Source organism: Nerophis ophidion, linkage group LG15, assembly GCF_033978795.1.
Source record: "Nerophis ophidion isolate RoL-2023_Sa linkage group LG15, RoL_Noph_v1.0, whole genome shotgun sequence".
In the NCBI taxonomy this organism is placed as follows: Eukaryota; Metazoa; Chordata; class Actinopteri; order Syngnathiformes; family Syngnathidae; genus Nerophis; species Nerophis ophidion.
In genome coordinates, this window is record NC_084625.1 from 18991348 (window position 1) to 19007241 (window position 15894).

At 37.6% G+C, this 15894-nt stretch overlaps 2 protein-coding genes across 3 annotated transcripts in view; one reads left to right on the forward strand and one right to left on the reverse strand.

Moving 5' to 3' along the window:
• Positions 1–2280, forward strand: part of si:dkey-192l18.9 (F-box/LRR-repeat protein 7) — a 53240-nt gene extending 50960 nt beyond the window's left edge. For both annotated transcript variants that reach the window (XM_061921651.1, XM_061921650.1), the window contains exon 4: positions 1244–2280. In XM_061921651.1, coding sequence (XP_061777635.1) covers positions 1244–1980 — 737 coding nt within the window. In that variant the 3' untranslated portion in view covers positions 1981–2280. The remainder of the gene's footprint in view (positions 1–1243) is intronic.
• On the reverse strand, positions 2086–14994 carry LOC133569372 (TNFAIP3-interacting protein 1-like). The gene is made up of 8 exons (XM_061921655.1): positions 14861–14994; positions 12470–12541; positions 12262–12327; positions 9950–10036; positions 9739–9867; positions 7076–7153; positions 6880–7005; positions 2086–2557 (listed from the first exon to the last, which is right to left on the reverse strand). Exons 1-8 carry the CDS (start codon positions 14861–14863, stop codon positions 2438–2440), a joined length of 681 nt encoding a protein of 226 aa, XP_061777639.1. The 5' UTR covers positions 14864–14994; the 3' UTR covers positions 2086–2437.
• Between the last annotated feature and the right edge of the window lie 900 nt (positions 14995–15894).

Consider the following 15894-nt stretch of genomic DNA (forward strand, 5'->3'; position numbering starts at 1 on the left):
CGTTTGACGCCACCGTAGATTATCTACGATCAAAGTATTGGACAGGATGTCGAAATGTGTAAATAAAGTTGTACTTTATATAAGAAAAATGTGGGGATACAAATGGTACAAAACGATCCTTATATCTTGTCATCTGTCATTCATCACCCGAAGGCTCGTAACGCTCAGTCTCATCAACCACAATGCACCTGCTCCCGCTCCTTTCATTACATCCGGTGTGCCGCAATGCATTGTGGAACATGTAGTATTTTAGTTAACCCTTTGTTAGGCTATAAAATAGAAAACAAATCAATCTAATGTCAGTGTTTCTCAAATAATCGAATATCAAATGCATGTATACATAAAATCAATTCACTTGAACTCTTTTTAGCTGAAAATAATAATAGATCAATTTATCAGCAATAAATCTAGCATGCAATTTATGGAATGACCATCACACATGAACTATATAACCCATAAGTTACAACAGGGGTCGGGAACCTTTTTGGCTGAGAGAGCCAAGAATCCAAATATTTTAAAATGTATTTCCGTAAGAGCCATATAATTTTTTTCAACACTGAACACAACTAAACGCGTTAAGTAAGACCAACATTACTATAATATAATAGGTCTCGTATTCTTTGTAATAACGTTGATATTCTGAAGCTAACATTGGAGGGGCGTGGCCTGCGGGCCTGCAGCAAAGCTGGGTGTGCCAGGACCGGCCTCGAAATCAGCGACCGGTGCGTAGACGGCCCACCTGGGCCTTGTTATCTAATCACCTGTCGCTCTGTTATAAGCAGCAGCCAGGAGGAGAGACAGGGTTGGAGCTGGAGCCAGAGCGCGAGCGAGAACGAAAGAGAAAAAGACAATTGCTGGAAAGCAACTGAGAGACTTATTGAAAAATAAAAAAAATATCGTAACCCTGAAACAGGCTTTCATGTCGGTGCTTGGTGGTCTGAAGAACCCCCAGGAGGGCAAGCCCTAAAAAAAACAATAATAAATAAATCATGCAATTCCTTGAACAAGTGCGGTAGGAAAGGATGGATGGATTCAAATGCATGAGCATGTTTAATATTTTGAACGTTATTTTTAACACTTTTATTGCGTTAAGCAGTGTTAGCTCAGATTTATCCGTGAGCCAGATGCAGTCATCAAAAGAGCCACATTTGGCTCTAGAGCCATAGGTTCCCTGCCCCTGAGTTACAACAACCCCTGCTCTAACCACTAGGCTACAGTAAAGACCGCTTTGCGCCCCCTGCAGGCTGCTCCAAGGTGACGTGCATCAGTTTGACCCAGGAGGCGTCGCTGCAGCTGTCGCCGCTTCACGGCCAGCAGATCTCCATCCACTTCCTGGACATGACCGACTGCTTCTGCCTGGAGGACGAGGGCTTGCGGACTATTGCCACGCACTGCCCGCGCCTGACGCACCTGTACCTGCGCCGCTGCACCCGGCTGAGCGACGAGGCCCTGCGCCACCTGGCCCTCCACTGCCCGTCCATACGGGAGCTCAGCCTCAGCGACTGCCGGCTGGTGGGCGACTTCGGGCTGCGCGAGGTGGCCCGCCTGGAGGGCTGCCTGCGCTACCTGAGCGTGGCCCACTGCGCCCGCATCACCGACGTGGGCATGCGCTACGTGGCCCGCTACTGCCCCAAGCTGCGCTACCTGAACGCGCGGGGCTGCGAGGGGCTGACGGACCACGGCCTGGGCCACCTGGCCCGCAGCTGCCCCAAGCTCAAGTCTCTGGACGTGGGCAAGTGCCCGCTAGTGTCGGACGGCGGCCTGGAGCAGCTCGCCATGTACTGCGGCGGGCTGCGGCGGGTCAGCCTGAGGGCGTGCGAGAGCGTGACGGGGCGGGGGCTCCAGGCGCTGGCGGCGAACTGCTGCGAGCTGCAGCTCCTCAACGTGCAGGAGTGCGAGGTGGCGCCAGAGGCCCTACGCTTCGTGCGCCGCCACTGCCGCCGCTGCGTCATCGAGCACACAAACCCCGCCTTCTATTGACCAACGGATGTATTCCTGCTCGATGCGAGAACGGAGCCCCGTGGAATGTATTTAACCTATTTATCGGGGATCAGGGCTTTACATAACATCACATTTGGCAGCAGCTTGCTAGGACACCTTTGTAAATTATTTTATTTTTCAACTATCACCAGGACTATTTATGGTGTCTCACAGAAAAGGCACACTTTTTTTTTTTTGTTAGGTTTTTTTACGAGGCGCTCACTTTAATTGACAATCATCTGATGAAATGAACACATTGCTGCTCTGACTTTGCCAATAAAGTCCACGAAAGCCTTCGCAGACGTCGTCTTGGACTGTTCAAGAGTCATAAAAGTGTTTGCAATCGGGAATTAAAAGCGCTGTAAACGTGACACTTTAAAAGTTAAAAACGTGCAGTTCGTGAAGGGACACTAGAGGGCGCCAGAGATCCCTAAATTCTCTCACTCGGGAGAGTTGATTATTTCAAACATGGCGTCTTCTCCCACGGGTGTTGTCGCTTTTGCGTTCGGGCTTGGCGCTGCTCGGCCTGCTTGCAGTTGCAGTCCACGACGGGCCGTAGAAGGCGGGTCCAAGTGGCCTATAAAAAGCAGACAGACTACATCAATCATAAATAAAAATTATAATTAAAATACTAACAATTAGATTGATTTGTAGCTCGGACAACCAACTTCTACTAAACCAGAGGTCTTCAATTGGGGGTCCGCAGAAGTAAATAAAAACATGACCAATAATAACATATCCATGCTAGCATTTAAGATACTTAGCGATTTGCAAACCCCGTTTCCATATGAGTTGGGAAATTGTGTTAGATGTAAATATAAACATAATACAATGATTTGCAAATCCTATTCAACCCATATTCAGTTGAATGCACTACAAATACAACATATTTGATGTTCAAACTCATAAACATTTTTTTTTTTTGCTTAGAATTTCATGGCTGCAACACGTGCCAAAGTAGTTGGGAAAGGGCATGTTCACCACTGTGTTACATCACCTTTTCTTTTAACAACACTCAATAAAAGTTTGGGAAATGAGGAGACACATCTTTGAAGCTTTTCAGGTGGAATTTTTTACCATTATTGCTTGATGAACTGCTTAAGTTGTTCAACAGTCCAGGGTCTCTGTTGTCGTATTTTAGCCTTCAAAATGTTCAATGGGAGACAGGTCTGGACTACTGGCAGGCCAGTCTAGTACCCGCACTCTTTTACTATGAAGCCACGGTGTTGTAACACGTGGCGTGGCATTGTCTTGCTGAAATAAGCAGGGGCGTCCATGATAACGTTGCTTGGATGGCAGCATATGTTGCTCCAAAACCTGTATGTACCTTTCAGCATTAAAGGTGCCTTCCCAGATGTGTAAGTTACCCATGCCTTGGGCACTAATGCACCCCCATACCATCACAGATGCTGGCTTTTCATCTTTGCGCCTATAAAAATCCGGATTGTTCTTTTCCTATTTTTTCCCGAGGACACAAATGGCCACAGTTTCCAAAAACAATTTGAAATGTGGACTTGACAGAGCCCAGAACACTTTTCCACTTTGCATCAGTCCATCTTAGATGATCTCGAGCCCAGAGAAGCCGGCGGTGTTTCTGGATGTTGTTGATAAATGGCTTTCGCTTTGCATAGTAGAGCTTTAACTTGCACTTACAGATGAAGCGACCAACTGTATTTAGTGTCAGTGGTTTTCTGAAGTGTTCCTGAGCCCATGTGGTGATATCCTTTAGAGATTTTTGATACATGGCCGTTTGAGGGATCAAAGGTCACGGTCATTCAATGTTGGTTTCTGGCCATGCCACTTACGTGGTGTGATTTCTCCAGATTCTCTGAAACTTTTGATGATATTATGGATTGTAGATGTTGAAATCCCTAAATTTCTTGCAATTGCAATTTGAGAAATGATGTTCTTAAACAGTTTGACTATTTGCTCACGCAGTTATGGACAAAGGGGTGTACCTCGCCCCATCCTTTCTTGTGAAAGACTGAGCATTTTTTGGAAAGCTGTTTTTATACCCAATCATGGCACCCACCTGTTCCCAATTAGCCTGCACACCTGTGGGATGTTCCAAATAAGTGTTTGATGAGCATTCCTCAACTTTATCAGTATTTATTACCACCTTTCCCTACTTCTTTGTCATCTGTTGCTGGCATCAAATTCTAAAGTTAATGATTATTTGCAAAAAAAAATTGTTTATCAGTTTGAACATCAAATATGTTGTCTTTGTAGCATATTCAACTGAATATGGGTTGAAAATGATTTGCAAATCATTGTATTCCGTTTATATTTACATCTAACACAATTTCCCAACTCATATGGAAACGGGGTTTGTATTAGTGGTATTACCTTAACTTAAGGTAATACCTCAAGTTAAGGTATTAACTTAACTATTTTGAGATAAGAGCTTTCTCTCAGATAACTGTTATGCTTTAAGTTGAAAACGAAAAATTAGTTATCATAGTAAAAGTCCCAGTGAACCCAGTAAGATTTACTCGTTAGCATTAGCTTATAGCTAGAGAGCGACATTGCTTTGTTTTCCCAAGCATACGAAAGAGAAGAAATTGTTGATAATTATTGAATTAAAGAAAAACATCCTTAAACATGACACAGCGTGTAGCCAGCTAACCTGGCAAAGCAGTTGGATCCTATCCAGGGTCTCTGCAGGTTTCAACATGTCAAATTTAAGACATTTCAAGTCCGTCTTAAAAATAACTTAAGACCATTTCACATGCATACGGAAAAAACAACAAAGTAAAATCAGACGTAATGTTTTAGCGTCCTCAAAAATCGAAACATTTCAAAGCGAGGCTGAAGTTCATGAATGTTTGGAATGAAAGTAACCTCCAAAGATTTTTAAGACCTTTCAAAATCGTATTTAAGACATTTCATGAGATTTTAGGAGAATTTTAGACATTTTAAGGCCTTAAATTCAAATTATTGGATTTAAGACTTTCTAAGACCCCGCTGATACCCTGCTAGTCTGCACCATACTGAAGCAGAATGAGTCTAACGCCAGCCAAGAATGTTAAAACATTTCCAAACGGTGGACATTCAACCATGACGATACGGAGAGGCTGCTGATGGTGTGTTTGACGGAGAAGCAGCTGGAAGGAGATACCATAGAAGTCCCCTCTCTAAGGTAAATACTCTACATTTTTATTACTTCTTAAAATCTCTTGTTGTTGTTATAAGTACATGATATTGTATTGTTTTTCGTATCTAAAAGTTAGTTGAAGACCCCCGCTTTGACTGAATCCAGCTTTCCGGTGACAGACATTATGTCAGGGGTCACCAACGCGGTGCCCGTAAGGAGCAGATGAATCGCCCGCTGGCCTGTTCTAAATATAGCTCAAATAGCAGCACTTACCAGTGAGCTGCCTCTATATTTTAAATTGTATTTATTTACTAGCAAGCTAGACAAAGTGGCTGGGGAGAGGGAAGTCTGGGTTTCCCTGCTTAGGCTGTTGCCCCCGCTACCCGACCTCGGATAAGCGGAAGATGATGGATGGATGGGATACTAGCAAGCTGGTATCGCTTTGCTCGACATTTTTTAATTCTAAGAGAGACAAAACTCAAATAGAATTTGAAAATCCCAGAACATATTTTAAAGACTTGGTCTTCACTTGTTTAAATAAATTCATTTATTTTTTTACTTTGCTTCTTATAACTTTCAGAAAGACAATTTTAAAGAAAAAAAAAACCGCGACCCCGAAAGGGAATAAGCGGTAGAAAATGGATGGACAACCTTAAAAATTATTTTAGGATTTTTAAACACATATACCTTTTTACCTTTAAAATTCCTTCCTTTTCATTCCTGACAATTTAAATCAATGTTCAAGTAAATGTATTTTTTTTATTGTAAAGAATAATAAAAACATTTTAATTTACCGCTAATTGTTCATTTTAGCTTCTGTTTTTTTGACGAAGAATATTAGTGAAATTTTTCTTCAAATATATAATTAAAATTTAAAAAAAAATTATCCTGTCAAATCTACAAAATCTGTATAATCAAATTTAAATCTTATTTCAAAGTCTTTTGAATTTCTTTTAAAATGTTTGTTCAGGAAAATGTAGAAGAAATAATGATTTGTCTTTGTTAATAATATAGCTTGGTCCAATTTGTTATATATTCTAACAAAGTGCAGATTAGATTTTAACCTATTTAAAACATGTAATAAAAATGCTAAAATTAATCTTAATCAGGAAAAATTACTAATGATGTTGGATAAATTATTTTTTCAAAAAGATTCGAATTAGCTAGTTTTTCTTTTCTTTTTTTCGGTTTAATTTTAAAGAGCCGAAATTGAAGATAAACTGTTTCAAAATTTAATTTTTAATTTTTTTCGTGTTTTCTCCTCTTTTAAACCGTTCAATTAAGTGTTTTTTCATCACTTATTCTCTACTAAAAACCTTCCGTAAAAGGAAAAAAAAATGTACGACAGAATGACAGACAGAAATCCCCATTTTTTATACATATAGACTTATTTTTTAAAGGTAAATTGAGCAATTTGGCTATTTCCGGCAATGTATTTAAGTGTGTATCAAACTGGTAGCCCTTCGCATTAATCAGTACCCAAGAAGTAGCTCTTGGTTTCAAAAAGGTTGGTGACCCCTGGTTTATGTTGTGCAATGTCGCCCCCTGGTGTCCATTCAGCTACTCGTTTGTGCCACTTTTAAAAACAATGCTACGGTTTTCTTCCATTCATTATTCTTCTGACGGATCACTGGCAACAACTAAGGTAAAGTTTAGCTTCAAACACGTACTAAGGTAATGTATGAGGTATGTTCAACAACATTTGTGGAAAAAAAATGTTTTTTTTTTTACATTTCACGTATAATCAGTGTTTTATGCGTACCACAGTCTGAGAATATCTAGTTTACGCAACAAAAAAAAAATACCTGTGATTTGAGGCGGTAAAGCTCGTCGTGCGCTTTCGTCCACTTCTTCTCCAGTTCCACGTACTTGTGATGGAGCTTCTCTCTGTCCTTTCGCTCTTTCAAAAAGTCCTCTTTATAAACCTCCGCCTGCACATACACATGTCATGAAGACACGGAAAGGCGCACTTTTTAAAGGTTTACGGCGGCTAATGCTAACCTGGTGTTGCCATACTTCTGGTGTAAGCCCATTGCTGTCCTCCAGGGGGCGCGCTGGCTGAAGCCTCTCCTCCAAAGCCTGGCAGGAGCCGACAAAGTAGAAATGTTTACTTTTTTTTCATACTTTATACTTTCAAACATGAATTCTATTAACAAATCAAATGAAACATGTTTCTTACATAATGTTACCAGTTTTTAGATTGAAAATAAACACAAATAATTTCAATAAAATATTTTAATGATTATTATTATTATTATTATTCATCCATTTTCTACCGCTTGTCCCTTTAGGGGTCGCTGGAGCCTATCTCAGCTGCATTCGGGCGGAAGGCGGGGTACACCCTGAACAAGTCACCTCTCACCACAGGGCATTATTATAATTATTATTTTTCCATCCATCCATTTCCTACCGCTTATTCCTTTTAGGGTCGCGGTGGGCGCTGGCGCCTATCTCAGCTACAATCGGGCGGAAGGCGGGGTACACCCTGGACAAGTCGCCACCTCATCGCAGTACTTTATACTTTCAAACATGAATTCTATAGTTTGACGATTCAGATGGAAAATTGTTCTTACATAAGTTTTACCAATTTTTAGATTGAAAATAAACACAAATCATGTCAATGAAATATTATAATGATTATTATTATTATAATTATTCATCCATTTTTCTACCACTTGTCCCTTTTGGGGTCGCTGGAGCCTGTCTCAGCTGCATTCGGGCGGAAGGCGGCGTACACCCTGGACAAGTCGCATCTCGTCACAGGGCATTATTATAATTATTATTATTCCACCCATCTATTTTCTACCGCTTATTCCCTTTGGGGTCCCAGGGGTGCGCTGGTGCCTATCTCAGCTACAATTGGGCGGAAGGCGGTGTACACCCTGGACAAGTCGCCCTCTCATCACAGTACTTTATACTTTCAAATATGAATTCGGGCGGAAGGCGGTGTACGCCCCGGACAAGTCGCCACATCCATCCATCCATCCATTTTCTACCGCTTATTCCCTTTCGGGGTCGCGGGGGGCGCTGGCGCCTATCTCAGCTACAATCGGGCGGAAGGCAGGGTACACCCTGGACAAGTCGCCACCACCTCATCGCAGGGCCAACACAGATAGACAGACAACATTCACACTCACATTCACACACTAGGGCCAATTTAGTGTTGCCAATCAACCTATCCCCAGGTGCATGTCTTTGGAAGTGGGAGGAAGCCGGAGTACCCGGAGGGAACCCACGCATTCACGGGGAGAACATGCAAACTCCACACAGAAAGATCCCGAGGCTGGATTTGAACCCAGGACTGCAAGAACTTCGTATTGTGAGGCAGACGCACTAACCACTCTTCCACCGTGAAGCCCTATTATAGTTATTATTATTATTATTAATTATACTCTGAAACATGAATTCTATAGTTTAACAATTCCAATGAAACATGTTTCTTGCATAATGTTACCAGTTTGAAAATAAACACAAATAATTTCGATAAAATCCATCCATCCATCCATTTGCTACCGCTAATTCCCTTTCGGGGTCGCGGGGGGCGCTGGCGCCTATCTCAGCTACAATCCGGCAGAAGGCGGGGTACACCCTGGACAAGTCGCCATCTCATCGCAGGGCCAACACAGATAGACAGACAACATTCACACTCACATTCACACACTAGGGCCAATTTAGTGTTGCCAATCAACCTATCCCCAGGTGCATGTCTTTGGAAGTGGGAGGAAGCCGGAGTACCCGGAGGGAACCCACGCATTCACGGGGAGAACATGCAAACTCCACACAGAAAGATCCCTAGCCTGGATTTGAACCCAGGACTGCAGGACCTTCGTATTGTGAGGCAGACGCACTAACCCCTCTGCCACCGTGAAGCCCACTTTAATGATTATTATTATCATAATTATTATTATTTCCACTGCGATGAGGTGGCGACTTGTCCAGGGTGTACGCCAACTTCCGCCCGATTGTAGCTGAGATAGGCACCAGCGCCCCCCGCGACCACAAAGGGAATAAGCGGTAGAAAAATGGATGGATGGACGGATGGATTATTATTTTCAAACATGAATTCGGCAGTTTATCAATTTAAAAAGAAAATGTTCTTAAACGATGTCACCAATGTTTAAAATTGAAAATAAACACAAATCATTTAAATTTGATATTGTAGTGATTATTATTATAATTATTATTATTTTCAAACATGAATTACACAGTTTGACAGTTTAAATTGAAAACGTCTCAGTTTTTGAAATTGAAAATAAACACCAACCATTAAAAAAAAAACAATTATTATTATTCTTATTAGAATAATAATAATAATTATTATTATTATTAAACTCAAATTAGTCATCTTTATTCAAATTTAGAACTTTTTACAATGAATACAATGAAATAAGGCTGCCAAAGGTGGGCCAACACATATTTTGAGTAGTTTTAGATTTAACATTTAAAAAGACATAAATTGGAAGTTTTAAAAAAAAAAAAAAAAAATTTGAAATAAACGGTTCCGATGCTGACTAAAATGTCATTTTTTCACATTATATCATTGAATAGTGCAGTTCTGTATAAGATAGATCATAAAGCCTGTCTAAACATTGTTTTTCATAAGTCAAAATGCTAAAAATGTTGCTTTAGTTCTGCCAAAGACTTAGTAGTTCTTGTGTGTTCACCTTGTTGAGTCTGTTGATCTCCTCTTGCTGGTGCTGCCCTCTCCTGGTCAGAGTGCAGTTCTGCACCCGCAGCTGGTCAGCTCTGCTCTTGGCTTTCTGCAGCTCAGCTTGTACGTCACAGTTGGAGGCCTAAAATGAGTCAAAACAAGGCGTTTTCATTGACAAACTTCACAAATAACTATGTTTTATTTTCTAGTCCTGCGGTGTTTACCTGACTCTTTTCTGATTCTTTGACCGTCTTAACCGTTTTTGGCCCAACGTTGTTGCAGTTTTGTAACGAAGCTTGTAGACTTTGAAGCTATTAAAAACAACAAACAAAGCAAATGACAATAATGATCTTTTTGAAACATTCAACTTTCCCAACAACTGCGATGACAATATTGTCATACATAATATTGTGATATCAACAAAATGAATGTCCACGAAATGTAGTTCCTCCTTATCTTCATTTTCATATCGTCATTAGGTCAACATAGATTTTAAAGCATTATATTCTCTATAATGTAATTTTTTTTCAACAAAATCTCACACTCAAACGTTCAGTTTGAGAGTGAACTGCAATAAATACATCATATAAAATATTTAAATAAAAATAACTATTTTATTTTTTGGACAAAAACATGGTAATCATTTGAATAAAACATAGCACACGGAATATTATTGTCATTATTTTCATAGCATCATCATTATTATTATTATTATTATTATTAATATTATTATTATAGTATGAGTATGTTAAAATATTATTCTTTATTTTTTTTTGTTTGAAGGCTAAATTGTCTGGCATAAAGATACCAGTGTTTTAAAATGTAAAATAAACACCAATAAATCAAAAAAATATTCAAATTATCATTGTTTTGATGATGATGATGATGATTATGATTATTATTATCATTATTATTATTATCCATCCATCCATTTCCTACCGCTTTTCCCTTTTGGGGTAGCGGGGAATGCAGAAGCCTATCTCAGCTGCATTCGGGCAGAAGGCGGGTTATTATTATTATTATTATTATTATTACTTTCAAACATGAATTATATAGTTTGACAATTTAAATTCAAAATGTCTCAGTTGTTTAAATTGAAAATAAACAGCAATAATTTCAAAAATATTTCAATTATTATTATTATTATTATTATACGTTCAAACATGAATCCATCGTTTGACTATTTGAATTGAAAATGTTTCTTACTTAATGTTACCAGTTATTGGATTGAAAATACACAAAAATAATGTCACTAAAATATTTTAATAATTATTATTATTATAATAACAATTATTTTTAAACATGAATTCTGTAGTTTGACAATTTAAAAAGGTACTTACATGACGTTACTAATTTTTTACATTGAAAATGGACACAAATCATTTCAATAAAACATATTTCAAGTAATATAATCATCATTATTGTTATTATTGTTACCAATATTTTTATTATTATTATGATTGTTGTTGTTATTTCAATACACTTGACGTTGTTATTCTCAAATATGAATAATTTATTTCAAGCAAGCTCAAAGCAACATGTTCTTACATTTCAAACATGAATTATATAGTTTGACAATTTAAATTGAACATTTTCTTACATAATGTTAACCATTTTTGGATTAAAAATAAACACAAATCATTTCAATAAAATATTTTAATGATTATTATTACTATAATTATTATTATTATTTTCAAACATAAATTATACCGTTTGACAATTTAAATTGAACATGTCTCAGATGATTGAAAAGAAACACAAATCATTTCAATAAAACATATTTCAAGGAATATTGTCATCATTATTGTTGTTATTGTTAACAATATTGTAAATATTATTGTTATTTCAGTACACTTGACATTATCATTCTCAAATATGAATCATATATTTTAAACAAGCTCAAAGCAACATCTTCTTACATAACCCTACCAGTTTTTAAAAAAACAACAACAAAAAAACACGTATCATTTCATCAAAACATATTTCAAGGAATGTTATTATTATTAGTAGTAGTAGTAGTATTGTTGGTATTAGTATTTTTTTGGCCCCATGGTGAGACGATAATTGGCAGTCACATTGTTATTTTTTTGACACAATAAAGCAACAGGGCAAAATGTATTTAAAAAAGTGCTGTAAAAATATTATAAACACAATTTTTTTCCATTTTATTTGAGTCATTGTACAGTTACTGCAACCTGAATTACACATTAATTGTACTATAGAGGATTTTAACACTGTACCGTTTTTAATTGATAAAAGTTATAGACACATATTAAAAAAAAAAAAAAAAAAAAGCATATTAAAAAAGAAATATGAACCATTCCAAATTTTCATATTCATTTCAGTAGCGGCACCCTTACAGAAAGCAGTAAAAAGTAGAAACATTTTTGGTGCATGCTTTGAATGGGAAATAATAGCGCCATCTGGTGGACAAATACAAGGCTTGAAAATAAAAAACTAAATGGCATAAAATGTTCCCATCGCTTATGAAAGGTTCGGTTGAAGTGACTAAAAGGGTCATGTGACTTGCGTGTACCTTGTTCTGGTAGTGGGCCATCATGGTCCTGTACTCCTTAGCCCACCTCTCATTGATAGTCAGGAGCTGAGAGAAACAAGAAGATATAATATGACCTCATAATAATATTTGAAGTGCCAACTTGTGCTACCAAACGTTGATAAAGTGCTAGCATGAGTCCTTCCAGTATAAAAAACACGGCATACAAAGAAATACATCATCAAATCACCTCCTGTCGTTGCCTCTCCAAAATGAATATGTGGGCTTGCATACTGCTGCTGTCTGTGCCGGCCGCTCCGCTCTAAAATGAATTGTCAAAAAAAAAAAAAGGAGAACTGTTAAAACGTGAACATTATGCAAAGGGATCGTTGTACGTTACTTCCTTTTACACACTCTTGGAAGTTCTGTTTGAGGCGCTTTCCAGTAAGAACAGTGTTGCGTCATCAACACATTGTACAAACCCCAGAACCAGTGAAGTTGGCACCTTGTGTTCATGGTAAATAAAAACAGAACACAATGATTTGCAAATCCTTTTCAACCTATATTCAATTGAATAGACTCTGAAGACAAGATGCTTAACGTTCGAAGGGGAAAACTTTGTTATTTTTTGCAAATAAATGCTTATTTGGAATGTGATCTGTTTCAAAAAAAGCTGGCACAAGTGGCAAAAAAGACAGAGAAAGTTCAGGAATGCTCATCAAACACTTATTTGGAACATCCCACAGGTCAAAAGGCTACTTGGGAACAGGTGGGTGCCATGATTGGGCATAAAAGCAGCTTCCATGAAACACGGATGGGGCGAGGGTCACAACTTTGTGAACAAATGTGTGAGCAAATTGTTTAAGAACAACATTTCTCAACAAGTTATTGCAAGTAATTTTGAGATTTCAACATCTACGGTCTGTAATATCATCAAAAGGTTCAGAGAATCTGGAAAAATCATCGCACGTAAGCAATGACATTGAAGTGAAGTGAAGTGAATTATAGTTATATAGCGCTTTTACATAGGGAAACCCAATATCTAAGTTACATTTAAACCAGTGTGGGTAGCACTGGGAGCAGGTGGGTAAAGTGTCTTCCCTGAGGACACAGCGGCAGTGACTGGGATGGCAGAAGCGGGGATCGAACCTGGAACCTTCAAAGTTGCTGAAACGGCCACTCTACCAACCGAGCTATACCGCCCCCATATTACGGACCTTTGATCCCTCAGGTATCAAAAAGAATCATTGTGTAAATGATATCACCACATGGGCTCAGGAACACTTTAGAAAAGAACTGGCAGTAACTACAGTTGGTCGCAACATCTGTAAGTGCAAGTTAAAACTCTACTATGCAAAGCGAAAACCATTTATCAACAACACCCAGAAACGCCGCAGGCTTCCGTCGGCTTGAACTCTTCTTAGATGGACTGATGCAAAGTAGAAAGGTGTTCTATGGTCTGACGAGTCCACATTTAATATTGTTTTTGGAAACTGTGGACGTTGTGTCCTCAGGACCTAAGAGGAAAAGAACCATCCGGATTGTTTTAGGTGTAAAGTTCAAAAGCCAGCATCTGTGAGGGTATGGGGGTGAATTAGTGCCCAAGGCATGGGTAACTTACACACCTGTGAAGGCATCATTAATGCTGAAAGGTACATACAGGTTTTGGAGCAACATATATTGCCATCCAAGCAACGTTTTCATGGACGCCCCTGCTTATTTAAGCAAGACAATGCCAAGCCATGTGTTACAACAGCGTGGCTCCATAGTAAAAGAGTGCGGGTACTAGAATGGCCTGCCTGTAGTGCAGACCTGTCTTCCATTAAAAATGTGTAGCGCATTATGAGGTCTAAAATACGACAACGTAGACCACAGACTGTTGAACAACTTAAGCTGTACATCAAGCAAGAATGGGAAAGAATTGAACCTGCAAAGCTTAAAAGAATGGTCTCCTCAGTTCCCAAACATTTACTGAGTGTTGTTAAAAGGAAAGATCATATAACACACTGGTAAAAATGCCAATGTGTTGCTGCCGTTAAATTCTAAGTTAATGATTATTTGCAAAAAACTAAATTAAGTTTCTCATTTTGAACATTAAATATCTTGTCTTTGCAGTCTATTCAATTGAAAATAAGTTGAAAAGGATTTGCAAATCATTATTTTCTGTTTTTATTTACAATTTACACAATGTGCCAACTTCACTGGTTTTGGGTTTTGTACATTAATATCGTATATTGTCACTTAGGAGCTGCCAGATTAAAGTAAAATTAAAAATGAATAATTCACCCTAAGCCGATTAATTATGTGCAAAGCCAATTTGCATGATGACTAACCTCGCTCTGATTTGACACACACATGCTTGTCCGCCCCCAAAAAGTGTGTACCAAATTTGAATGTAATTCGGTAAAACACCCTCAAGCTCCGGGTGGAGTGCGGTGAGCTGTATGAGAAATTTCAAGCCATTTGATTTAAAAACAGCGCGGCCGTGTGGGGAGTTTGTCAGAAAAATAATAGCGCGGACAAAACATTGGAGTTGCATGCTTTGGCACACCCTCACCCTTTTGTGTGCAGCGGCTCAGGAGAAGAAGTGACATGAACAGATACAGTAGATTCTGCACTGCACAATCAAGAATAAACTCACCATGTTGTTCTCGTCTAGTCCTTCCTCACGTGCAGCTGACACCGCCGCCTCCTGGCTTTTTATACTGAGGATTTCCTCCCCGACTTGACACACTTTTTTTTTCTGAAAGGAAAGTACAAACAGCTGATCAACAAGCGGTAATAAACGTCTGTTTATGGTAGAGGCGATGACTAAGAGAGAAACTCAACACTCTAGTTTTGTTTTAAGCAAAACGTCGGAAGGAAAGCGTACTATTCTACTATAATTGTAATAATTTTTTAGTATATTATACATACATACATGTATGTATGTGTATATATATATATATATATATATATATATATATATATATATATATATATATACATACATAATGTATGTATGTGTATATATATATATATATATATATACACATACATAATGTATGTATGTGTATATATATATATATATGTTTGTGTATGTGTATATGTATGTGTATATATGTGTATGTGTATATATGTAAATATATATGTATGTATATACATATATACATACATTCATATATCCATACATACGTACATACATACATGTACATATGTATGTATGTATATATATGTTTGTATGTATGTATGTATATAAATATATGTAGGTATGTATATATGTATGAATATATATATATATATATGTATATATACATGTATGTATATATATATATACACACACACATATATATATATATATATATATATAAGTATGTATATATATATACACATATATGTATGTATGTATGTATATTATATTTATGCTGACTAAATAAGATAAATCTATGTGTAGATTATCCATAGATAAAAGGAAGTAAAATTAATAAATGTAGTAAGGTCAAGGTAATGATGTATAAATATATTTAAATATATTCATGAATAAATAATTCCAAAAATAGAGAAAAATGATGCAAGGTAAATGGAGGAAAATATAAAGAAATACTTTAATTAATTAATTAATCACTTAATTAATAATGGGATATAAATAAATATTACAGTTGTGACATAATTAATTGAAAATAATAAAAATTATTA

Coding starts and splice junctions, on each gene's coding strand:
- LOC133569372 (XM_061921655.1), bottom strand. Junction 10,037..12,261: donor TGGCCCACTACCAGAACAAG/GTACACGCAAGT, acceptor TGTTTTTAATAG/CTTCAAAGTCTACAAGCTTC. Junction 2,558..6,879: donor TTTACCGCCTCAAATCACAG/GTATTTTTTTTT, acceptor TGCTTTTTATAG/GCCACTTGGACCCGCCTTCT.